This window comes from Epinephelus fuscoguttatus, linkage group LG16 (assembly GCF_011397635.1).
Source record: "Epinephelus fuscoguttatus linkage group LG16, E.fuscoguttatus.final_Chr_v1".
Lineage (NCBI taxonomy): Eukaryota > Metazoa > Chordata > Actinopteri > Perciformes > Serranidae > Epinephelus > Epinephelus fuscoguttatus.
Window position 1 is genome coordinate 19,157,002 of NC_064767.1, and position 27,976 is coordinate 19,184,977.

A 27,976-nucleotide genomic window follows, 5' to 3' on the forward strand; every position below is an offset into this window, starting at 1 on the left:
AAGAGCTGTTGTAAATGTCTGTCAGTTCAGAGACATTGCTGCTTTTGCTGCTGAGATTGTGGCCCCCAAAGAAGTATTTCATGCCAAAACATGATCCTTTCTTTTACATAATTTGTTTTTGTGCCTAAACCTAACAGCACCTTAACCACAGTGCTGTTGAAACATAGTTTTTACATATCCACTACATAACAACATGCAAATGAAACATATCCATGGTTTGCAGACACACACAGCCAACATTTTTTTCTAGCGATGGTTTGGACTGTAACATCCAGTCTTTACTTTTGTTCTGTCCTGCTTAAACCAGCAGCAGTATAACTACTGAAGAGGCAGGGCTCTGCTAGCTCGTTAGGGGTGACATCTGGGTGAATCCTCATTCATCCCTGACAAACTCTACATAGTTTAAAGGCAAGGATTCTTTCTTTGCTGCTTATTTTCTAAGGACGACATACAAAACAGAAGATTAAAAAAAAAAAAACTTCTACTAATGATAATAATAATAGGAGAGGAAAAACCTTATCTAATTTTTGCCGCCATTAATTGATTTAGTACCAATCAGACTGACTCCTAGATTGTGATGGTTAACTCCAAAGGGTTACCATTAAAATGGCTCAAGAACAGCAGGGTGATTGTTAGCGCTGTTCAAAAAATGCTTAGTTTATAATGTGCATGATGCCTTACCAAGTTCATAATTAAATAAATACATGGATAAATAATTTAGTTCATTAAGGTTAAAATGTAAATCTCATGTGATTGAGCTAAAGTATAAATGGTAAAATGCACATGATTACAATGGTTGAAGCTGCTAAGGCATGAGTTCATTGTTTACTTAGGTGAATTTCTATGGCGGAACTAATGTTCATTCAGGTGTGCCGCTACAGCAGAATTTTCTGTCGGACCGTGGAAAGCGCAGTGTTAAGAATGTCCTGCTAGGCTTGACTTTTACTTTGTTAATGTCTGAGGCTGAAGTTCATTGTCTGAAAGACGGTTGAAGAGATGTTTGAAGGACTTCACAGGCTTTGGGAAACTACTTTTGCTGTGTCTCAAATCGCGTACTTCTGTACTTACACTTAATATTTTGAGTGCATAAGTGCGTTCACATTGAGAAGTATGGAAAATTGCAGTGCACCATGAGTACCCGGATGGTGCACTCAAAATGGTCAAGAAGTTGACTGTGGAACTATGGACACTTCTCGCCCTCAATGGTTGCCATCTTGGCTACATACTGGAAGGGGAGGGACCACTTTTCAAACTGGAAATGGCAACCGAGGACTGCGAGCATCACTACATTGTACAAATGTAAGTTATACATGTGTTTTTTGCACTAAACACCACTATACTGTTGTCGGGTATAAGCCAGCAGTATGTTTATTGGGTTAATTTAGCAGTCTGTAATGATTTGGTACCGCGAACGATACCGCAAATGCTAATGCTAGTTTGCTAACTAGCTAACAGCTGCAACGTTTTGTTTTCTGTACTGTCATGTTACACTTTGTACAATGTATTGGTGCATTCTCTGTTATGTTTATTCTTTAAAATAGTTTTCATGGCGTGACAAGAGGGAGATGCTCCAGAGAGACAGAAATGCCAAAATAAATTCCCCTTTTGAGGGAACTGAGCTGTGTCTGTGTTGTTGTGAAAGGAGCTACAGTAATGGCTGAGAAATTGATCCCAATCCTTTTGGTTCGGTTAACCCCAAGCGGATTAAATGATAAAATATTTTGCCAGTCCGTGCTCTCTAGAACACATATTAGTGTTTTTTGCTTGTTTTTTTTTCATCTAACACCATCATCAACAAGACAACACTGCAGACTTTGTCACTTTAATGTTCAGAATTTGCTGAACAACTCACTTTTCTTCGGGAGGATGCTCTTAGCTTGTCAAAAACATATTTCTCATGGGGATAGTTGTGGTTTTACTTGTACTTTGAGACAATCTGTCCATGAGTTATCTGCCACCACCCAACTGCAAAACCAAAACTACTATCATTTCTAATTCAGGCAGCCTGGCTCTTTAAGCTCATTGAAAAAAAAAGCGGATAAAAAGGATAGAAGCACCCAGGGATGGCAGAGAGAGAGAGAGAGAGAGAGAGGGAGAGAGGGAGAGAGAAACAAAAACAGAGACAGACAGAGGGCACAAAGCTCATTCCTGTGAATAAGAGATGTGATGTTGCCACGGTGATATGCCACTTGTGGGAATAACTGTGAATGCAATGTGCCAGAGAGACACATACAGCTGCAGCAAAGTAATAAAGGGGGATCACACAACCAAGACATCATTCAGTCTTCAGAGACTGGGATGGTCTGGCCCTTTTAGCCCCTCTGTCAGGGGGAGTTTTATGCTTTCATTACTTCATCTAAGTAGCCCCATAATGGAGCTCTCCCCTGCTTCTGCTTGCAGTAAATCTATCAATGAGATTTTTCAAAGGACACTGAAGTAAACAGAACAAACACATTATGTCATTTTCAGAGAGGTTGAAGTTGTTTACCAGTCAAGGTATGTTTTTATTCATTAGTATTGATTCAACCTGAAGGGTAATTCATCCCTACCTTCACTGTGACTGTGCTTGACCCTTAAGTTAAGTGCAGCCATGTGCATATCGCATAATAACCACAATGAGCACACAAGCACTCATATAGCCTACAGTACATACAGTACACATATTACTCATGCAGGCTCTTGCTTTTGTGCATGCAGTCAGATACAGCTGGGTCCTAGCACTTTGCTGGCATGCGTCCTGGCACGCAGGGTGTACTGATAAGAAATTAAGACTTCAAAATATGTTTCAGTGCTGTCCAAGGAGAGAGGAGAGGAGAGGGAGAAGGAAGTGAGCAAAGTCATACTGCTTCTGGTCCTTCTTTGATGCATCCAGGCTTTGAAGTCAATACTGATGCAATTTAGGGCCGGAGGCAGAGACAGACCTACAAACCATTTAATTAGCACCTTGCCATGGCTTCTAATATGAGAGAGCCTCAGTAACAAAGCCAAAAAATATGTCTTGACTTCTCTGATTTACTCACAAGTAAGCCAGACTGTGTCAGATGATTTAACACATAAGTATATTGAAAGTGAAAGGGAATAAAATACGCATTTCGGTCTCTGCTTAAATCTATATCCAGATCAATCCTCGTATGAATTTTCCTTTTGCTTTTATTCCCTCTCATTCCCTCCATATCTCACTTTCACCTGGCCTCTCATACAATAATCTCCCTCCCTCCCGCCCTTCCTTCCTGTGCCTCTTACATCACCTGCGATCGTCCCTTAATGATCTAATGGAAACTCTGAGCAGTAAGCGGCGGGCTGGTGGAGGTGGTGTGTTTTGGGGACACTGCGTGGCTGTCCCATCCCAGGAAACAGAATCCCAGTGGGGGTAAACGGATCTGAAACCTGGCTTAGCAGATGGTCCCCACTGTGCTGACTCCTCTGATGAACAATTAGAAGCGCAAACATGACACGAATGACAACAGCATATTCAGAACGAACCTGAGACCATATCTACGGCCGGGTCTGATACTGACACAGGAGTCATAGGACGGTCAAAAAAAGATTGAAATATGAAGCATTTAATACCGCAATGCCTACACACGGAGAGCTGGCACTCAATCATTCACCTTCTGAGGCTCTGCACAGCACAGTAGGGAGGTGTTTGCCATCAATATAAAACCTTATGTGACAGTTGCTTTTTGTTGCCTCTTAGGTCAGTTTCAGGAGGAGTAGAACCATATCATCTATCTTCCACCGCTGATTCCACCGTTGCTGCAATGATAACCTGTCCACCCTATAAAGCAGAGGTAGGGATGCAGTCAGCCCCATCTCCAATGATCCTTTCACTCCCACACTATCTCTCTCTGTGTGACTCAGACCTGCTGATGTATAGATGGTGAGACAGACTGAGAAGAGGAGGCAGTTCCTGCTCCACGGAGCAATTGACATGCAGCATATAAAGCCTGCACCAAGAAAATGTTAATAATTTGATACTTCATCAGTCCCCTCTGGGAAATTCTCTTAATGCTCAGCCCACTCCAGGGAGCTCTGAGCGCAAAGTGAGTTAGAGAGCAACACCTACAGTACAGAGCTGGGAGGTATTCAGTTTCTTCCTCCAGGAGCCTCCAGGTTAATTTACCATCAATCAGTAGCAGATGCTAATTTATCGTTTGCTGGTACAAAGGAACCGCCAACTGAAATCGCAATTAGTCTTCCCTTTCTGCAGTCAGAAATCATGGCGAGGAAGAAAAAAGTTATTCTGGGATATGCTGGAAATGCTCCTTTAGGGTTCATCCTGCTGCTAAGTTGAGCTGGTATACGAACTTGACTGACAGCTAAGCAAACGAGGGCGCTGAGGCACAATGCAAAGCTTGTTTACAAGCCATGGACAGACAGCATTTGTTAGCAGTTAATGTGGAATAAGGACCACTTGATTTAACATTAGCAGGTTCATTGTTATGGTGTTCAATGTGCTGCAGGATCTTGCTAATTAGCTACCTAGACATTAGCAGTGCACTTCTCAAGGTGCAGGACAAGACGTGTTTGTAGACAAGGAGGAAACATTAGTATAAACCTTCTTATTTAGACCTGGAAGCTACTGTCAGACTTTTATTTTCAAGACAAGCACACAATGCTCCATGTAATTATCTCTCCATTCATCCAGTTTCCCAGGTTTTCAGGTAAACAAGTTCTCGAACACATTCTCGCTCCAAGCTCTTTCATTATCGATGCCAGTGGCCCTACAAATCAAACCGTAATACTCTAGGTACTCCACCAGGATCAGTTTTAAATGATCAGAAACGGCATGTCAATTTCTGCTCATTACATGCATTGTGTCTTTTCAAAATAAACTTCCATTTTCACAGGAAATGTACAGTTTCAGCTTGTTAAATGCATACAGTGTCTTTTCAAAATAAACTTAGAACCTAGGTAAAAAACTTCATGTTTAGGTTTATTTCTACTTAGGTTAAGGAGAAAAAATAGGAATAGAAATAGTATAGAGAGCCTTTATTGTCATTGTACAGAGAATATACAATGAGATTAGGAGTGCTACATCTGATCAGGTGCCAACTAGTCAACAAAACAAGCAAGCAGAAAAGAGTAGACAACACAATCATTCGTAAACCCTGAAATGAATACTGTAAAATCAAGCTGTTGTATATTTAAAATAAACAGTGATTGCGCTTGATAAATGGAGTACTGGGGGTGCCCACCTGGTGGAGTTGGCACCCCATGTATAAAGGCTGTGTCCTTGCCGCAGCAGCTGTGGGTTCAATTCCAACCCATGGACCACTGCTGCATGCCATCCCCACTCTCTCTGCCCCTTCACGCTATTTTTGTCCTGTCAAATTAAGGCAAAAAAGCCCCAAATATATCTTCAAAAGGAGTTTAAGGAGTTAACCTATGTCACACAACATATTTCACTAGCCTAGCCTGCTACACACACTAGCATATTACGTTATTATCAAAATAACTCGACTGACATTTGGTTTCACACAAGAAACAAACAGCAGTCTCTCAGGTGAAAGTCCAGAGTGTGTTTGACCCATCCACCTCCTCTGTTGCCCGCGCTATGCAGACTTTCTTGTTCTTTATACTACAGCAGTTGCTTGGAACATCAAAAGTTGCCACTGCTAAAGAGTGCCCCAGTGTGTCAGTATCTGAGGCCGAGGGCTACTGACCAAGTATCGGTTGGGAGTGAGACCAGGTTGAGTTCTCGTCTATTTGACATAAAGACATTAGCTCCCTGGAGAAAGCCAACTGTATGCTGATTATTACTTAAGTGCAAGAAAACACACTGAACATAATCGTCAGCCTATGACAGAATGGTGCTCTATGCAGATGCAATATATAATATGCAACCTATTTTCACTTTAACTTTTACTGACAAATAAGGTATAAAACAGAGGATGTCTTTCTTTTGCTCTACAGTAACGCGTCTCTGCATCAGAGGAAAATAAAAGAAGACCTTGTTTAATCAGCAGGACTGCAACCAAAGGAATTGTTATTCTTTGCTAATCTTGGTAATGTCCTCTGTCCTGAATCCTATTTTTGGAAGGCTTTAAGAAATGTGTCTGGCAGTGGCAGCGGTGTTAGATGCGCTTGGATCAATGTGATGCTGCAAGTTCTGATCCATTAGGTGTGCGTCATCCCAGAGGCACTGAGTCACTCAGCACTCCTCCCCGAGACCATACCAGGCAGCCATGACAAAAATGAGACAGGGAGAGCGCTGTCTTGGAGGTGACAGGGGGCTCCAAATGACAAACATGAGAATGTCTGCATCCTCCGTGACTGCCTACTTAGGTCCCTCTCTGTCTGCACGCAATTTTCTGCCTGTCCATTTGCCTATTTGCCTGTCAACTGTTTGCTGGGTGACTGTGTGCCTCGGACTATCTGTCAGTCTGTCGGTCTGTCTGTCTGTCTCTAGCCTGCAGTCTAATGTGACTCTAAATGTAATCTCATTTCTGTCTATCCTGTCACTCCTCAACCTGAGGTTTCAGCAGAGCATAAATAATCATATTGTAAAAGTAAACAGAATATCATTACTGCAGTCACTTGCTGAGATTCAAGGAGGCAATATTTTAATTATCTAATAGCACGGACAACTTGTTTTAAAGCGACAGTAGGTTTATTGTAATTGGCTAAGTGATTTTGAATTTCCTTATGACACAGTCCAAGAGCAATAAAGCCATCAAACAATAATCATGAAATACAATTATTGAACTTTTTATTTCATCATCTTAGTTCCAGGAGCATGATTTGATTTGAGTATTTTTAGAATGAATGCACCGAGTCGTTTCTCTGTGCCCAGACTAAAAGAAACAAATGAATATGCACCGTCGCCACAGTGTGTCAGACACATTGCCTTGTAAGTCACAGGTGACTTTGATCTAATAAGGAGAAGGCCGGGTAGCCAGCTAAGTGAAACATCACTCCTGTGTCTGCTCTCTTGACCTTTTCCTCTGCAGAACGGTCTGAGGGAGGGTGGGACAGACAAGGGCACTGGGGCTGCAGCGAGAGAAGATGGGTGTAGGTCATGGGCTCTTTAGCGCTAGAGGCCCAGGTGGCAAATGGATGGCTTAATAGATGGGGGGGGGGAGAACAAGCAATGATGAGTCATCCCGCAGAACGACTCAGAGTTATGACAGGCCCGAAGCGGGGCTGCAGGGAAAATCATTCATAACGACGAATTAAGACCAACCACCTCAGAGTTGTAAAACTCTCCCGAGTGTGCTGCAAATTCAAAAGCAGTGAGATGAAGATCAATTCAATGGATCAAATAAAGAAATTTAACTATAGCAACACTATAGTGTGAATGGTGTTATCCATGAGGTGACATAAACTACTTTATTTAGCCCTGGTGCATATTTCAGATATAATTTACTAGGGCTGGACAACTAATCGAAACGGACATTCAGAACCTCTAACCGATGTAATCTTGCCCTAATTTCGGTCCTTCTTTTAAATTCTGTTAATACTCTCCCCACTGTGTGTGTTCATGTACTGCCCCCTCGTCTAGTCTGCAACCTGGAAGCAACATGGAGGAGAACTCAAACACCAAGCCAACTGAGCAATATGAGCAGCTTGTACCAAAGAGAAATGCTGTGTCTGTCATTTGGACACATTTTGGCTTTGACAACACCAAGCAGAAAGAAATCAAATGCAACCACTGTGGAAAAACCGTTTCAGTGACCAAAGGTAATACCACCAATCTGTTTCAGCACCTGGAGCAAAATCACATTACCGAATATGAACAGTGCATGGCTGAAAAAAAGAAAAAGAAAAAAGAAAGAGACTGACAAGCGCCCGGTGACAAGTGCCTCCACAAAGCATCTCTCGATAACACAAGCATTTTCAAAGGCCACATAATATGAAAAAGGTTCAAGAAAATAGTTTATTTGTGTGTGTTTCCTTCAATTATTTTATAATCACAAAGATAAGATAGCACTCTTTCATTAGAGAAAATATCCCAGCTTTAATAACAAAACAAAATAATCCCCTTAATGGAGGTAAAATCGTGATATTGATTTGAGGTCATATCGCCCAGCCCTACAATTGAGCCCTCTGGTTCATCTGGTTAAAGGGATACTTCACAAAGTTTCAACCAGCTTTGCATCATAACAATGTGGGTAATATGTGTAAATGAAGTGTGTTAAACTTTGCTCCATCTTGCCAGCGCCCAGATTTCCATGCTCTTTACAGCCAACAAAAATCCACAGATGAAGCAAAACGCAACAGCCGGTGGATTTTGCTGGCTCTTGGGCTGTTGCTCGAACATTTTTGAACATTTCTGACTGGCCGCCACCACCGCAGACACAAAGAGTATAGAAGCTGATTAGACCAAACTCAGAACAAACAGTAAGACTATGCAGTGCTGATCAAATATAAACCAATATTCCTTACTCTATTGCCTGTGTTTCGCCTAAAATGTTTTCAGAGACATATTTTAGTGCACTGTTTAGCTGCAGTATGAGAATTTGTGAACAGTAAGTGGGTGCCAAACTGTTTCCTGTATGGTGAAAACATAGGCTGTAAAAAAAGAGATCAAACAGTAAAACTAAGCAGCACTGATCAAATACAAACCAAGACTGTCACTGCATTGCCTATTTCTGATCTAAAACGTTTTCAGAAACATATTTTAGTGCACGGTTTAACTGTAATACTGTGGTGCAAACTTGTCACCGTTCAGCGAAAATTACCGTTTCGAATCCAAAATTGGTCATTTGTGTGATTCATGTAGATCTGATGAATTTTAGAAATGGAGGAGGGTGGGGGTCTATGAGGACAAAGTCACGGGGTGAATGAGGGAAATAAGGTCAGGGTGATGAAATAAGCCTACTTCACAACGCGCTCTCATCACTACAACACATAAATATGTTGGTCACGTTTTGTTTTGCATCAGTTCCGCACACTTTCTTGCAGAATGCAACTTATGGTCGTCAATGTTTGCATCGCAATTCTTTGATTGGCACTCACTGGCTTCCGTCGCTATGGCTACGCTTGCTGTATCTGGCTCGCAGCTTGGCTTGATTATCAGAAGCACTGGTTGGCTACCATGGAGGAAAATTTCGTGCTTGTGGTGTAAGTATGTGGTGGCATATTGCTGAAGTAGATCAGCGCAGTGGAAGTTTGGTTGAAAGTAAACTCACCAAGCGGCACTTCTTAGGTGAGGGGGTGAGATGAGATTGACAGCAACGTCAGTACAATGAGCTGCAGTGTTTGCAGCAGTGATGGGGGAAGAATTTTGATCCTTTACTGCAGCAGAAGTACTAATAATACCATAACGTGAAAATACTCAACTACAAATAGGTGTGCTGGATGCAAAATTGTACTTTAGTAAAAGTAACTGTGATGGCCAAGGCCACACAAAGCAAATGCCAGAAGTGGTAATATTGTTCACACCCCCACCCTATTACTTTGTTAAGTACACTGGTTAATTCTATTTGCAGGCAACCACATCCCAAACAACTGATATCCAAATTTAAATCCACACTACACAGTTTATTTGATTTGTAAACCCTTTATAATCTCTTTATTTACTTTTAGCCATACACTCTTTAAATGGAGTGCACACATTTTCACATTGTAGGGTTAGCTTGAGTAACTTTATGTTACATTAATAATTTTTGTCCTTCTTTGTTTGAGTTACCGTGCTGGTGGGAGGTATCTTCCTGGAGAAGCAAAAGGCTTGGCCAAGGGCAGAGAGCGGCTGAATCCTGTGGCCAGCTCATTAGGCAAAACCATCTACTGCCATGTCAGAGGGGGGGGTTTGGGTTTAGTTCGTTTTTCCTTTGTATTAGTTCTAGTTAAACGCCCATTTTGTTTTCTCATTTTTGTGTTAGATAGTTAGGCCAAGCCACTATATATGTTCCCTCATGGTTCATTTTATTAGGTGTTTGTTCAGTTAACACTTTGTTTTGTTCTATTTTGTTGACCTCTTTTATAGGCCGAATTATTACGTTCTTGGTTCGTACTGTTTTTGCTGTTTTTGGGTAAATAAATACTCTATTTTTTCCAACTAAGTCCTTGCTGCCTCACTGCTTGGTCCCTGACAGTGACTATGAAAGCATTACCAGCAATACGTACTTAAAGTACAATGTAAAAGCACTCATTCTGCAGCAAAATGGCCTCCATTAGTGTTTTCCAATTGGATTAATAGGCTGTTACTGCCTAGAAACAGCCCTGTTTTTAGCTTTGTGACGATGCATTTTTCAGCTGAACCAAGAGGGTAGAGTAGTTTCTGTTTTCTCTGGACATATAGCACCAATTTCAAAAGTATTTGCATCTTCCTACTGCACAGACAGCCCGGTTTTATGAAAAGACCATGTCTCCAGCAGTGAAAGACTTCTTTAAGCAACTCTAGCTATAGCTGTAGTTGCTTCACACACTCTGCACCCTTCTTCTTACGTGACAGAATTTGCAACAGAATATTTTGTGGATAATATAATACCGTACGCTGCGCCTGTATTTATATATGCATGCTCAGATGTGCAGCACTATGCCTGCTTGCTAAGTGAGAAAGCAGTGTGTGAATTTTCTACCAGCTGAAACGATGCGGCTCGATGGCAAGACTCCCTGTTGCTCTTCTTTCCTCTTATGACACCCTGCTTTCCCTCTCATCCCCTCCTCCTCCTCCTCCCTCTTCACTCCTCCACCACTCAGTACACGACTTATGTTTCTTTATGTGGCGGCAGCCCAGAAAAACCAAGCCAGCAGGGCTGCCTTCACACAGCTGACGCGTGGCCGTGGTATGAGAATACATTCTGCACCACCACTAAAGCCAGTGACATGTCGCTCTAAATCAAAGACTGGAACCAATAAAAAACATATAAAGAGACATGAAATGGTTTACAAATGGACATGAATATGACCTCACATTTGTCAGACACTTATAATACCTCCAAAAAGTAAGACATAGCACAGCATTGCTTTGAGCTAATTGCCAACTTACTGTAATCATGATACCGTGTTTGCAGTGGCAATGATAGCATGCTGACATTTAACAGGTATAATGTTTACGGTGTTCCCCATTTTAGCTTAACATATCAGCATGGTAACATCGCTAATTAGCACTAAACACAGTATACGGCCAAGGCTGATGGGAATGGAATTAGTTTTGCAGACGTTTTTCCTCACAAATACCTGACAAAATTGAAATTTTGATGCTACAGAAGGAGTCAGGGGATCATCTAAGTTATTAACATTCTTCCTATGGAATGTCTAAGTGCATTGGCTGGATTACAGCGTGGTGTACCGGCCCAAAAACCAACAGACTGGCATTGCTATCTCTGAAGCCATGTTGCAAAGGTGGCTAAAAACCAAACCCTGACTAAATCATTGCCAAGAAATATCTTTATGTAGGGCCACACCCACCGCTGACTCACTGTAACAAACATTTCTCGTCATCTTGATCTAATACTTTCAATCTATGCTTTGAAAGAAATCATTTATGCTCTCTGTACACAATATTTTGGTAAAGCCTTATCCTCAGACTGCCTCGCAGTTGTGGATTATTGTTGCTGCATGCATGTATAGTTCTGTGTTTGAGAGACTTTGGCTGGCACCACACCCATCTCCCTCCTCCTGCTCCCTCCATCTCACTCTCTCTGCTGCAGTGCTTGTCCCCCGTGGTCCCTCCAGCATAAACAACTATTCATCACCATTCAGAGGATTTAAGTCAATGCCAATTGGATTGCAATCGACCGAACTGATAAATTACAGCAAATGATGAAATGAATAAGCTGCGCAGCTAGCTAAGCTCAACAACTGGGAGAAATGGGAGGGAGGCGAGGAGACAGCCCCAAGGTTTCAGAGGGCGCCAAGTTGGAGTTAAGGGAATAGGAGCAAACTGGCTCAGATATTGAGTTTCATTATCGAGGAACACACTGCTGGAGCAAAGTGTCATGTCACCGAATGCCGAACACAAAGGTGAAAAATTGATAGATTTGTCCGTGTCCACTGTTATTAATTTACAGAGGAATTGGGCTGTGAAGACAGTGTGGCGATTCCTGGAGAGAGATGGTCTCTGCGGCTATTGATTGTTCATGTCTCATGTCAACATGACAGCTGCTTTCCGAGACAGATACTTCTGACAGACACTACGGGAACTGTGTGTGTGTCTTTCAGCGAAATCAGATCATGAAAATTTGATCATATGATGTTACTGTTTACAAATTTCTGATGCATACATAACAAGTTTGGTGTCATGTATAACAGTGGAACAGAGCTCATTGTTTTGAACACAAGTTAGATTATTTATATGATTTTGCATATTTGCCATAATGGTGTACATTGATACATAAAAATATCATTATTAATATTATAATAGTGTTTTCAACCGTATCACTCAGCCCTAGTTCAGGGTGTACTTGTATATGTGTGTGTGTGTGTGTGTGTGTGTGTGTGTGTGTGTGTGTGTGTGTGTGGGTGGGTGGATGTGTTTGTTGTACAGATTCCTCATTCATCAGCAACACAGAGTGCTCCCCATGGATGGATAAAACATCGTATAGTAAAATCCTTACATTATGCAATATAATGGGCAAGACACTTTATGCTACTAAATGCATACGAGGAGACTTAAGCCCCTTTCACACATGCAGTCTATCACTGAAATGTGCAGGAACAGTTCCTGCAGGGGGTTGTGTGTGAATGGGAGCAGGGATCGATATTCAGGGAAATCTGTACCGCTGATTTATCACCTAAAGACTGAGTAACATTGAATGTCGTTACGGCCGTGTTGTGAATGAAAGCAGTAACATTGCAGGGACAAGTAAAGGGTTGTTATGTCCATCTGGAGAAAGGCGCTTTTACATGAGCGACTGAACCAATCACAAGACACTGATGACATATTGAAATCAGCAACTTATGCACAGTAAACAAAGCAACAAGAGAGAATTGGCGCTGGAAAAAAAACAGCTCCTTGCCCAATATATTCCCGCAACAATAAGAGACACGCACACGTACATCCAGTAATGCCTCATCTTCTTCTGTTGAGTTTTATGTCGGTTGGCATTCATTAGAGTTGCATTACCACCATCTGCCGGACTGTCCCTTATCAAATCGACTCTTGGCAGTGATTGCCATGGCATGTTTGAAAAGCATAGACAGTGTTTAAAATAATGGACATAGTCAATGTGACGTCACCCATTGGTTTGTAGACTCCCATTTTGAAGCCTTGGGTTTGGCATTTTGACTGTCCTCATCTTGGATTTTGGAGCCAGCAGTGACCATATTTGGACAAGAGGGTGGGGCTAACCCTAAAGCCAACTGCTACCTTGGTTAGCACAATGCATTATAGTCTATGGTTAACTGTGATAATGCTAATGCTAATTTTCGCTAGCAAAAAACAGACTTAAAACCATGAAAACAAAATGTACTAACTGAATAAACTTAATATCAGACTTCTGAGAGGGTCTTTAAGTACAACCAAACACTAAACCAGACATTTTTAGATGACCAAAATGTTACAATAAACTTTCATGAAGTGAAAACACACTGAAATACCAACAGGTATGGTTACACCTACAATTATCCAAAGATTATCTGTGATGCTTTTTTTTTTTTTTCTCCAAGTGAACGTTAGAATATATGCAGTTCACATAATCTGGTCAATATTAATATATATTTTTAAATGTGTGACATGTGGAGGAAACTTATTGCAGACATATGATTCACACGGATCAACATAGGTAACAACAAATTAGAATCTAGGAGAGACAATTAAAACTAAAGTAATGGTTAAAGTTTTCACAGTGAAATTTAAGGTGTGTTGATGGATTCACGTAATCAACTCATGCATTGTGTAACATTACAAGTAAACGTTCCACCTTAAAAGTTGCCGGCAGTCTGCCCGGTGAATTAAGTTATTTTTCCTCAAACTCCAACCGCTGCAAGAGACAGCAAAACATCCTTTCATTTTATAGTTATAGTTACTAATGTAGGTAAAATGTGCCACAGTATGAACAGTGGTTACATAAGCATTAAAACCAGCCACAGCTCAGCCCTGAGCCCTATTGACCAGTCAACAGACTGCAGTGTTCACAGCTCCACCTTTTAGTACCAGATCTGTGTGCTAGGTACCCCAACAGAGGGGGGACCAAGAATGGGGACGGTACGGAACAGTTTCACTGGTACCATCCACAACTTTTCACAGTGGAAACGGAACCAGAGCTTGGTGGCCATTTGAGGAACCGCAGTTTTAGGTACTTCCACCTTGGCTTCATATTCCAGTTGCGGGGGTCGCTGTGCAAAAAGGTGCAAGAGGGAAATGTTCCTGAATGCAGCACATGTGTGAATAGTGAAAGTCACCAGCCGCGCCTGAAAGGTGATTACAGTAATTTACTGGGCACTGTGTGGAGAAGGATATACGGTACTTTGCTTGTTACTTTTGTGCAAAGGGATGAGGCTGTTGTTACAGAGGAGAATAATATAGGAGACGGTGCTGTGCTGACAGCTGTAACCATGCTGAGGAGTTTACAGCAATAAATTAGCTCTACACACTCGATGGGAAAGTGTAATTAGCCAGCCCAAACAGACACACACATTCAGGCATGTACACGAGAACACATCCGCTCGCACAAACACACAACACACACACAGCATGGAGAAACATACTGTATCCACTGAGGCAAACGCATCAGACGCAGACACATACGTTCATGGGTAAACTCAGGGATGCAAACAGACTCTGGCAGTACCCAACAGCTGCTATGAAAAAAAAAACAACACAAATATGCTTATGCAAGCCCAAAGGACTGTCAGTACAAAACTGCACTTATACATAGGGATAAATACACACTGCGCTAACATAAACAATGCCGGTCTGAAAAGTAGAACACTGTGAATGACAGCTGTTCCCCGTGCATGGAGTCACAGGGGGTGCGAGAGAACACGTTCACACTTATTTTCTCCACAACAGGATGTTGGAAGACACGTGGAAACACAATGGAACACACCCACAGTGTCCTTACACACTTTGCACAATCTCACTTTGATTCCTGCCAAGGCACACACACACTGTAAGCAACTGTCCTCACACATAAGATGGAGAAAATGGGATACAAGAGGCAAAGGTGCACACAGGGAGAAAGCATGAGAGTGCTTCCTGTCAGAGTCTCCACCGCAAAATCTGCTTTTCAAACAGCTGAATTGTGTTGGATTTGTTACAATTGCAGTTCGAATGCATGTGCTGTCAGTCCGCCGCAGAGATAGACAGATGTGTTGTATTTGCAGATGACAGGGGTCAATATGCAGATTGTCATGCAGTGTGTGGGCGGATGGGTAGGCAGAGGGATGACCACAGGGTTTAGGGAGCAGACCATGCGAACAGATGGTCCCTGGTTGCCACCCAAGATCCCATTAAGAAAGATGGCAGGGCTGACCTATTTCTGGACCCACCATACCGTGCAAATCTACTGCACGGAGAGATAGGGCAAATATCTACATTCATAGGTCATAATCCTCACTGTTTGCTTTGGACAATATGGGATTACATACGTTGTTACTGTAGCATTAATGCAGGAATCAATTAGATCAGATTCTGTGGTAATGCAGCACAAGAATTCGGCCCGCTCACATTTCCAGCTGTCCGACTAGTCATTTCCTCGGACATTGTGCCCTTGAGTGCTTAATGAGGTCTTTCTACAGAGCAACTGGGGTGATACGGTTGTCAAGAGAGAGATGAGCCATCCGCCGTCGGACCAGAGGTGCATTTCACCTACGTATGTAACACATGCAGCGCCTTTGTGTGGACAGCTGTCTCGTGGGGCTCGGAGAGACACTTCCTCCTTAAGCTGCAGCTGGCACTTAGTTGCCTAGTTGCTTCCTGCTCTACATAAGTCCCCAAGGGCTGACTTTTCACCTATCAATCAATTTCAAAACCATATTTGGAAATGATTATTGTGCTTTCTTCTTGTCTCTTTTTTTATTTTTTGATGACTGCATTACCAGGAGAGGATAGTGTTCAAATGTGTTTTTTAATTAAAAAATATTTTGGCACTTCTGCTTTATTAGATAGTAGGAGAAAGGCGAGAAAGGCAGGGAAGGCAGGGTGCATACTGTCGCTGCAGTAAGGATCCAGGCTTCATACACAGTGCACACGCTCCATCAGGTGAGCTACCAGGCACCCCCCGTGTTCGATTATGCTTAAGTTCATTACCCGTCATGTTTTCCCTTTGACCCTGAGCTTAGTGTCAACTGAAAGCCACACTGGAGCCAGGTCATGTGAGTGAGGTGATAAATATTTGATAAGGTAATATTGTAAAGGTGATGCGTGATACAAAAACCTACAGACCCAGAGCAGCAACCCCGGCTGACGCTAGCATCAATCATTTCCCCCTGGTATTTTATAAGCCTCGTGGGGTGACACAGAACCTAATCGAAATTGGATATATGCTCCGTGTGTGTGATGGTGATTGAAGGGGCTCATGCATGCAGGTTAGAAAGGCTATGATCACACGACGACAGGGGAGTTTGACATATAATCAGTCTGAGGAAACAATGTGTTATCAGCGCCTCTATCTATTGGAACTACACGTTCATTCTCACACACACATGCCTGCGTGCACCTGCTGCTCTTTGTTTACTGTTCATACATGGTCTGAGCCGTAATAGCTTTCTGCTCTTGCACCCTATAGCTGAGCAATTCTTTAAAACACGATCACTTAATGACCCCAATGACTCTTGTGCAGCACATGTCTGGTCTTAATGGATAGGCAGCGTAGGTGGATGTGTGTTCATTTAATTCCTTTCTCATCAGAGCAAAGTAGTTTGGCAGAGTCACATTAGGGCACCAATAACAAAATGGACCTCGCTCTTCGCACGCCAGTGACTCGGCCCAGCGTGGGGGAAACAATATGGGGGACTCCTGGGCCAAGCTGCTACCATGGGTGGATTTAAATGTGTCTGATGATTCAATAAGCCTGGGGGTACACTTGATCTTTCCCTGGCAGTGAAGTCATCAAGGCAAACAAATGAACGGAGATGGAGGGCCGTGCCTTCCTGCCTACCAGGGGCTATCCGTCTCAATCTGCTTTGGCTTTGGCTCTTCCACCTGGATAGAATGGAGCCTGTATCAAGCTTTAATCCTACCTGTGTGTGTGTGTGTGTGTGTGTGTGTGTGTGTGTGTGTGTGTGTGTGTGTGTGTGTGTGTGCGTTATTTCTGCTCTGCTCTGCCCAGGCAGACACCCCCCCAATGTCAGATGACTGAGCGCCACTACACAGCAGTTGCCATGGTTACCAGCCAGGTTCCGTGTACACGGATACTCATCGCAATTTTGATCTGCAGTGAAGCACTGATGGGAGAGCAAGAGTCCCACAAAATCGCCCACACACACACACGTATACATACACAGAAGCATATTTTGACAGCTAAGCCTATACGAGCTGTCATGCATGTATTATATATGCAGAGAAATACTAGCATACATGCACAAATGTACACATTCCGCCCACATGAAGACGTATTCATTCACCTACACGGAGCACACTCGTCAGTACTGTACATAATATTGTGCTGCATATCATTAGACGGAGCACGTAAGCAAACACAGCCTGCTGGGCAGAATTATCAGCCCCACCAGAAGTAGAGCAAATCACAGTAGGTGATACACCGGGATATCTCCACACCTAGAAACCCCTTTAAAGCAACCAGTAACTAACTGACTCCTAAAACCAATCTCTGCTTCAGTCTCCATCTGCCTGTCTGTCTCTCTGCTGCTGTGTCTGTCTCTATGTTTCTTTGCTCCGTCTCTCTCCCACACACACACATATATACGAACAGGGCAGATTGGGAGCGCTCAGTCAGAGCAGAAGATGAAAGCGAGAAGGAGCTGTGTCCATGCCAGCGGAGCTGTGTGAGTGGGGAAGTGATGAAAGAGCAGCTCATTTAGTAAATTGACAGCTCCCTTCAGGATTCTTCATCTTCTTCACCATGAAAGGCCCAAATCCTTCTCAACTCCCAGCTATTCTCACCAGGCGTGAAGAAACTGTCACATTCCAGCAAACATTAACAATGACAGTGTTAGTATTTTAGTTTGGATCCATCTCTCTCCTGACTCCCACCGCTGCTTCATTCAGTCCACAGATGCACAGAGGGTGTCTGTGCAAGACAGACATGCCGCTGGTAATACTCTGATGCAAGTTAAGATGCAAGAGGAAAGCTAGACAAGACAGAACTAAGAATAGATTAAAAGAAGAACTTTTTCCTATCTACAGAAGGTGACAGAGACACTTACACAATGCGTACATGGGCGCGCACACTGTAAGCAAACACTTTGCATCCTCTGGCATAAACCGCACCCTACATTTCTCAGCAATAGCACAAAGTAGAAAGCTGCTGTTGAAGAGCAGCTGATATAGAGAGCCTCAATGTCTTATCTGAATGAGAAGATCCAAATACTGATAAAGACACAAAAAAGCTGTTGTCAGGGTCATTTCACTGGAGTGTATATGGAGTCATGCACACTCGATCATGGATGGATCACTGGACGAGCCTACCAGGCAGAGGCCCAAGGGCCCAAAGTGACAGGGGGTCCCCTGGCCTTCCCCCCTGAAATGTAAGATGTCAAATTAACACATATTGACCACAGAGAGACTCAAAATTACCACAAAGAGACACAAAACAACAAAAAAAAGACACAAAACAACCACAAAGAGACACGCAACAACTACAAAGAGACACAAAACAACCACAAAGAGATACAAAACAACAAAAAAGATGCAAAATGACCACAAAGAGTCACAAAACAACCACAAAGAGACACATAACAACTACAAAGAGACACAAAACAACCACAAAGAGACACGTAACAACTACAAAGAGACACAAAACAACCACAAAGAGATACAAAACAAAAAAAAGATGCAAAATGACCACAAAGAGTCACAAAACAACAAAAAAAGACACAATGACTTCAAAGAGACACAACAGAACTATCGGGAGACACAAAATGACAACAAAGAGATACAAAACAACAGACACAAAATGACTTCAAAGCAACACAAAACAACCACAAGGAGATGCAAAATGACCACAAAAAAAATACACAAAATGACAACAAAGAGATACAAAACAACAAAAAAATACACAAAATGACTTCAAAGAGACATAAATCAACCACAAGGAGATACAAAATGACCAGAAACAGACACAAAACAACAAAAAAGACACAAAGTGACTTCAAAGAGACACAAACACACAAAGAGATGCTTTACAACTACAAAGAGATGCAAAACCACCACAAAGTCTGTGTGTCTTGCTCGTGCGCAGAGGAGGTGGTGGGGCCCTGTGCATATCTGTGCCCAGGGGCCCAGTGTCTCATAATCCACCCCTGCAGGAAATGACTTGAAAGGGCCCCAGCTCTTATCAGACACTATGAAGTCTTTTCATAATCAAGGCAGCTAATAGAAGAAGGCTAACAGCTACAGGCAGCATGCTGCTCATAGCTAACTGTCTGCTGCTCAGTGGAGCTCAGTGGCAGACATCTTTCTAAGCTGAGTGGAGCAGCACGAGAGAAACGCTGCTGACAGAAAGGCAGCTTTTAATTTTAATTATGTATTTTGCGAGAGTGGCGCAGTTGCGTGAAGCAGCACAGGAGAGAGGAAATACTTTTGAGATTGAGCTGAATGGTCACAATGTGTTATCACAACCTGAAACTGTGTCCTTAAGAGAAGCAGTGCTTTTGAAATATGCATCCTTGACATCTTTAAAGTCACTTGGCATTACACACGTCAGCTAATTCTGTTCTATTGCTGAGACAATTTTCTTTGTGACCGTCAGTGGACAGCATTAACTGTGATGTTGAAATATGAAAACTAAAGCAATATGGGGACAAGATGAATAGCAGCACAGCATCATATATATGAGGATTGCAGATACATCAGGATTTGGCAAAGAGTTGTAGAGCGCAGGAGAGAGAGTGAGGGATGAAGCTAAAGAAAGGAGGGCCAGCAGGGGAGAGGGACTGTAATTCATACCAAGAGAAAGCCACAGTAACAGCCTCTTACCTATTGCACAAACACCATGCTACCTCTCGTACTTGACAAATAAATCTCCCCCTCATATACACACAGCCATGTCCATGCACACACACAAATACACACACACCCTGATCGGTTCAGCTGGCAGAGGCACAGGAGAGTGAGTTACAGCGTGCCGCACATAGGCCATTGCAGCAGAAAGAAGGCTGGACAGTGCCAGCCAAATAGCCAACTGCGATTCAGCGAGGACTGAGCATCCACTAGCTTCTGTGGGGATCAAATTAATTGCCCTACAGTATGTCTCCAGTGGGACCTGTATAAAACAGGTGAGCAAATGTGTGCATGGCAGTGGATTATACAGTGGATTCATCTGAGAGCCAACTTGGGTGTGAAAACCAGTTGCAGTGTATCCGCCTGAGGAAAGACCAAACTGCTGCACTTATCTAACTCAGTAAACGATTAGTGTCAAAAATACTTACAGATTTGAGTCTGGATTTGGGGTTTGAGAATGTATATCCACTAAAAGAGGGAAAACCTACCAGAACTCTGCCAGTGAGTGTCTGAGCGGAGATCATAACGCCAGCCCAGTCTTTGACGGAAGTCATCCATCCCACCTCGCTGACTGGGGCCTCCTCCTTCTCATCACCCTTCGGTCTGTCTGCTGCCTGATTGTTTGCGGGATTGATCACCTTCTGGGCCTCCTGGAAGAAAAAAGATAATAATGTGTGTGAGAAAATGGAGGATATCAAAGATAAAATTGGGAGCATGGTGTGCTTTAAGGATAAGGAGAACCTGCAAGGGAAAATTAGATAGAAAGATACTGTTGTTGGCATCTACTTCTCTTACAATAGGAATCCATGTGCAGGCATCAAGACCCCTAAGAACACCCCAGTTTGCTGGATATGATCAACAAAGAAATAAATGACTGATATCTATGACAGTGTATTAACGGCATTATAGATAAATAAAATTAGTAATATTAATACAGAGCCAGGGGAGGGGCTAATATTCTGAGAAAAAAATCAGAATTTACAAGATTAAAGTTGCAGATTCAGATTAGTCGTCGCTTCACTTTGCAAGGCTGATCAACTTCACCGGACCACAGATGCCACCGGGAATCCCAGCAAACATTGAGAAATTGACTGAGCATTGTTTGAACGTCCAATCAAGACGTCCCGTTATGATTCAAAAATAGTTCCAAAATGAGGCCATCAGCTGGCATTCTTCCTGGGTGTCCTAGCAACATTGAAATATGGCATTACATAGGAGTGGGCAATATGGCCCTAAAGTAATATCACAATATTTCAGGGTATTTTTACGATAATGATATTTATGACGATATGACAAATAGGTAAAAAAAAAAAGTATTAATTTAAGAAAATAGAATTACAACAAAATAAGTGCTATAGTTTGACAGTCTGCCTTTAAATATTCAGTAAAAAACAAACAAAAATGATTTTTCATTTCTTTAATTTGTAAACAACAACAGTAACTCAGAGTGAGATTCAGATTCTGCATACAATATTAATGGTTCAACAAAATTAAATCTACCACAAATTACACACACACACACACATATATATATATATATATATATACACACACACATATATAAAGTTGTTGGGGTTTTTTTTTCCACCTGGACCTTTATGCTCTGCCATTTCTCCTCTAATCATCATGCTGTAACTTGTGACAGGCTGTTATAAAACCAGAACTATCGCACATTCACATATATGTAGTTTTTTGTCAAGCCACAAGTGTCACATAGGTTTATATTACCAAAGGTTTATGACAAAATCACTTGACAACCTTGACTCCCGTGTGCGCACAGCAAGAGAGGGGAGGTAGAGACGCTGTGCTGCTGCCAGAGGAGCCGCTGAATGAGTTCCCTCTGAGCAGTAACTCGCTAAAAGAGTCTGAGCAGTCCGGGGCTGTTCATAAAACATTCAGGACGCCACAGTTTATTCCACACTACTGAAGCAGCTCCTCTTTTTGGAACAACTGCAGCGTCGGTAATAATTTCGCTTTCAGCCATGCTTGTTGTTGCCGTGGGTAACAGTGTGACGTCAATATGTCAACAAGTCGAGATATCGACTCTTGCTGATGTTGAGATGTCGAGATATTGTTGGTATCATGATATGAATTTTACATATATTAAAAATTATAGTTAACACAAACACAAACCTATTCAGCTGTTTATGTACAGAGTGTGCACTCAGCAGTTTTATGCATCCTAAAAACTGAAAAATAATAAGTCAACAAAGTGTATATATTTACCATAAATTTGTGAGCTCTTTCTCGTAAATTTAAAAACTTCAAATTTGGAAGGTTTTTTTCTCAGAATACTGCCCCCTCCCTCAGCTCATTTTTATTTGTTTTGCCCCTACAGTGTCCCTAAAATGCCGTCATAGATATCAGCCCTTGATGTAAAACAATAACCTGTTCAGTGGACGGCTGAGGCTTCAGTACTCCTGAGCTCATGCAAGTGCACATTCATGTCAAGCTACAACCTCTGAGGGCAGAAACAAAGGACTGCAAATGCAGCCATCACGCTATGATGGCATCCATCTGCTATATGCTGTATATGTGTGTTTGAATAAGTTCGAGTGCATGTCTGTGTGTGTTGGAGAATGACAGAACAGTACATGTGGCCACTCTTCCCATTATGCACATATGGCTCTTTAAATTAATTGTTCCGCGGGGTTGAGATTAAAACCATCGTTCTCATGCAGGCATTTTGACGTTCCTTCTAGTATCCGACTCAGTGAGCAGAGCTGCATGGCAGTTCATTGACATGCTTTGCTTGGCACAGTCACCGCATGCAGCTGTTCCTCTGCAGCCATTCACTCACTCCTGATTTGATACAAGCATGCACTCAGCTTCCCTTTCCCTCTGGCAGAAAAGGGTATGAGTAGATTTGTGTTTTACAGCCTTTAAGGCAACAAAACCCCACAATTAAAAGCACAAAGAAGCAGAGTAATGGTATGTATATGTCACTGTCACCCTTAAAAAACCACAAGGTTAGGCCCAGCAAATGGCATCCACAGAGAATCCCTGGAACTGCAATAACTTTCAACCCTCTTGACGGTGGCCCATTGCTCCTTTTCCAATGGAAGCAGGCTCGTATTACAGCGGGGCACACATGCAGCACTTGGAACGCATTTTACAATGTCCCTCCTCACAGTGACATCTGACAAGTAGCCATCAAAGCTGATTATGTGCCATGTCAACAAAGTGAAATTTCTTCCCCAGTGCTGTACATGTCACATTGCCACAGTTTGTTTGGATGACCCCCATAACATCCCAAAACGATGACGTACATAAAAAAAGGATTTGTGTTTACAGTGAGTTTGTTTTTGTTACACAAGATATATTTCGTTCCAGGAAGAGCATGCAACCAAAGGCCAAGCAGCTACTGGGGTGACTGTACGTGCCCACATGCAACACAAAAACAAACCAGAGTGCAACTTGAGTATTTCTGCAGGGCTAAAGAGCAGTGCTATTACAGATGAGCCCAAGAGAGTGCTCTGTCCATTTCAAGAGGATTGTCTGGTCAAATTGGATTACATTTCATAATGATATGGCATGGACACAGCTGCCATTTTCCTAATTTGATTCCTACCCCATAACAATGCCAATAAACTGGCCCTAAAAAAGCCTGACTTAGTCATAAGATCATTATCTGCTCCTGCCGTTGGGCCTCTCGGTACTGCCGTAGATAATTCAGTTACTTATGCTTTATGTACTCATTAAATAGCTTAGTGTTAGTAGACTCCCAAACTTTGACAGTACCTATCATGAGTGTGATTTAAGGCATTTGATTTTATCTTTGAAATCAGTGCCCGATTATGTATGGCTGCTGCTATTAACAGGAAGCAATGTAAATTTTGGGATTAAATTAGAGGGGATGTATGGAACACAAACCCATTAACCCCCAAACGGATATTGGAAAAAGAGAGAATTAAAAACATAAAGAGTGAACGAGGACGATATGGATCTAAAAAGTTATTGATGCAGATATAGAGTGGTGAAAAAGTTGAATGCTGTGTTTGCTCTTATGGATGTTAATTATCTTCCACTCGCACAGGATGCAGACTGAATGTATGAGCCTGCCATTAGTCGGCTATTTCAAAGGAATTCTCCGCCCCTTCCGCTTCCTGTGTGTTCAAAATCCCTGTCTCTAAGTGAAACTAGTCTTGCATACAGTTCCTAGACCTATTTCAACACTATATTTTAGTGCTGTGCCGAGTCCTGTGATATTCAAGGTAATACTCAAGACACATTTATATTTTTGATTACTATCACATGAGGTATTGGGCGACCACCATTGTTTGTACAGAGATGTGTCTCCTTATCTTGCTTATGTCCGATGAAGGGCTGGTGCCCCAAAGGTCACATGTGGTGATATGATCAAAATTTCTAAAATGAGCAGTTTCTGGTGTGCAGACCTGTTTTTGTATTTTAGTGCTATGCATAAAACATCTAATTCAAAGCTAGCAAGCTAGCAAATTAAAAACGCTTTTATGTTTAATTTAGCCGTTTTCATACCAGTGCTTGTCTTCCCAGGTGCCAATGTTCTATCAACACAAGTTCACTCCTGACAAAATTTTGCAAGGGCACCTGTTGCTGCATCCTAGGCTTGGACGTTTATGATTGGTTTAAAAAAAAATACAAACAACCCAGAGCATTTTTTCCCTTAGTGCAGAATTATGATGGGTTCAGCAAGACCTTTCTCCAGCACTGGCACAATGCAAGACAGGTAACTAAGAGATTTTCTGCTGGGACTACAATTAGTTTTTCATCCAACTTTAGCCAACTTATTTTTATAGTCTGTCTTTAATTTACTTGAAAATAACAAAATTTATTTATATGCTAATCCAACATGGTCTCTTCCCAGGTCGTCAAATACAGACGCTTTCTCCTGGTGTCTTCATGATAGAGTCCTTGGTATTGGCTGATACTGGCTTTAAAGCCAACTATCAGAATCAACAAACATGCTTTTTCTTATTTTGCACAATGAATCAATATTACATACATTGAAAAGCATTCCATGTCATGTCTCCATCTGCTGGTGGGCCATCACGATAAGAGTAGGCATGCATGATATGATGTTAATTCCACTGCAGAAGACACCTGATGATCACTAAAATTAGGTGGGTTATATCCTACTTCAAGAGACATACCCTTTCTCGTCTGTATGTGACACACAGCTGTCTCTTGGGTGAAAATCATTGTAACGTGGTTAAAGTTGTCGAAGTTAAGTAAAGTTAATAGTTAAGTTTAAGCAACAAAACTCCTTGGTTAGGTTTAGAAAAAAACATGTATTGGGTTGAAATAACATACTACGTTGGTTGCTCTGAGCGTCAAGCACTAATGCAATGGGTCTACACTTTCGCCACGCATCTGACAGATGTCTATTTAAGTTTTATTTCCATCTTTTAACCCTCCGGAGACACCATGAAAACTACAAAAAAATAAACACATAAAAAAACAAAGTTTGAAATTCAAATCTCTTTATTACTTTTAGAGTCTCTCAGCGAATACCCAGCATTTAGACGCGTCTCTCATGTGAATTTTCTGATAATAGACAGGTCACAAAATTGTCCATACAGGCCACTTAAACAAATATTACAATCACATACAAAACCAAATGAGGTGCAAAATGACAATTACCATGTACGCCTCTTGGACCATGCAGAATATTATCATTGTGGGGCTGTATGTACTTCCTTTGTTACCATGTTTGCTCTCTGCTCTGTAGCCATGTTCGTGGTCTCTGCCACTGTCCTACCTCAGCCCATAATGCAGCAGGTGCAACCCCCAAACCCTGGTCATGTAACCCATTACTCTTGATCAAAATAAACTTATAAAGAACAATAGATTTTTCTTTAACTGAACAATATTTTTAAAGATGGTACATTTTAAATCATTTTCAAATTAAAGTTACATTTTTAACTACAGATTTCTTACATTTTTAATCAGTTTTAATAACAATGAATTTATTTATTTTTTTTAAGATATTTTTGGGGGGCATTTTTTGCCTTTAATTGATAGGAAAGCTGAGTGAGAAGTGGGGAGAGATAGAGAGATAGAGCCACAGGCTGGAATTGAACCCAGGACGCTGCGGCACATGGGGCGCCTGCTCTATCCATTAAGCCATCGACGCCCCAATGACAATGAATTTAAACATCAATGAAATTATGACAGAAAATATGAAAAGCATTTCAATTAAATTTCAGCGAAAAATGTCTCTCGGACAGTTACAACACTGGAGTTAGTTGAAAGCTTGGTGTAGCTTGTGGAGACACCAAAGTCTCCCTTCAGCATTGGTATCACACACTGAGAGGTATGACAAAATGAATTATTTCCAAATCGCAACAATTCAATTTTCTTGTTATGTTTCTCGTTACTTTTCTCCTATGTTAGGAATGCCACATGATCCAGGTTGTGCTAAAACACTATGTAAATAACCACCAACATGTCAATGTTCAAACTCAAACCATAAAACCTTATATGAGCTCCTGCTGCCTGAAAGCTGGACGACATGATGAGCTATGAACAGTTAAATGTGTGTGTTTAACTGTATACGCGGGCCGCATGACTAAGAGTCTGTCGTCTCTTTAACTCCCATCCACCCACCACCCCTCATCCTCACTTCTTCAGTACTCTCTTGACTACGCAGCCAGCAAGCGTCTCGCCTGTCACATGCTGCAAATACTCAGCAAAGTGTGTATGCATGCGGGACACAGTACACAGGGATGTCTAAGGTTTCGCTCTGATTGGCTGTGTGCCTGCTCGATAGCACTCCAGGCATGTCGCGATGGCATAGTATGTGCTAGTCCGTGCTCAGCAGTTACTTCTTAGCCAGAGGGGCCCCACCAACTTCACACTCCACACACGTATGCTGCAGCAGGAGCACACCACATCGCACTAGAACTACTGTATGTCAAGAAAGTCATGTCTCACATTAGCAGTACCTGTTCCAAGCTCTCCTTGCTACTGTGTCCGCCAAATTACGCCTTCAGACATTAAGACCTGTCACAACAATTTTGTGGTAAATAGTGCTAACTGACAGCGTTGCTAGTGCTACATCACATCATGGAAACACCAAACAACAGTGTCTTCATGAATTAGCTTTGAACAGGCCGAGGACAGCATCATTTAGATTTCAAGACATGAAGAGGATTTCATTAAAATGTGTACTCTGTGTCCTCCACAGACGCTAGGTTAAAACGGGAAAAGCAATCCTCACCGGTACACCCCCGAACATGGAGGCTATAAGAGCACATTGAGCAGCAGTAATGTTTTACTGTGTGTGCGTGTGGCGGAGGGGAACACATGAATAATGGATGCAGTCACAAACTGATGGTTGGGCAGATCGGAAGAGACAATGTAAACAAGGAATTGCTTCTAGTTCATTTGAGTGGCCGGCGGTAGGCCTGAGCCGAGGGAGAGAGGAGCACTGAAGCAGCCTGCCATGGGAGAATCCATCTGCTGGCTATATATACACACCTGTGATGTCAAACTGAGAGCGAGACAGAGAGGGAGAGAGACAGGCAGAGGAGGGGGGGGGGGCGAGGGAGCAGCAGGGGTCGGGAGATGTGTTTATAGCCAAACACAAAAGGGGGCAAAAGTGATGATGAAAGAAGCAAAGATTTTTAAATAAATGTCATATCAAAGTGAATGCACACCTGGTAGACAGGTACGTGGGAGAATGAAGTCATAAAGGCGAGGCAATGAACTCTGACACCTTGTCAGCTCTAAGTTCATTGAAAAAACAATGTTTCATTTCAGGCTTTGTAGTTATAATCCCTAATATTTTCATTTTTGCACCATTTACGGGCAGGGTTTTTCAGTAATAGCCATTTACTGTTTAAATATTCAGTAGTAATGTCTCTATAGTGGTTTTTGATTGTTCGTGGCGGAGTCCGCCATTCCCACATTTGATTCAAAGTGCTTATCTGCACACCAGGGATTCACAGGACACAATGCATGTAAGTAATTCAGTGTTAC

General features: G+C 42.1%; 1 protein-coding gene across 18 annotated transcripts in view; it reads right to left on the reverse strand.

Annotated features, from left to right (window-relative positions):
* kcnma1a (potassium large conductance calcium-activated channel, subfamily M, alpha member 1a) overlaps positions 1 to 27,976 on the reverse strand; it is a 188,575-nt gene that overhangs the window by 120,577 nt on the left and 40,022 nt on the right. For all 18 annotated transcript variants that reach the window (XM_049599796.1, XM_049599792.1, XM_049599788.1 and 15 more), the window contains exon 2: positions 20,503 to 20,664. In XM_049599796.1, coding sequence (XP_049455753.1) covers positions 20,503 to 20,664 — 162 coding nt within the window. The remainder of the gene's footprint in view (positions 1 to 20,502; positions 20,665 to 27,976) is intronic.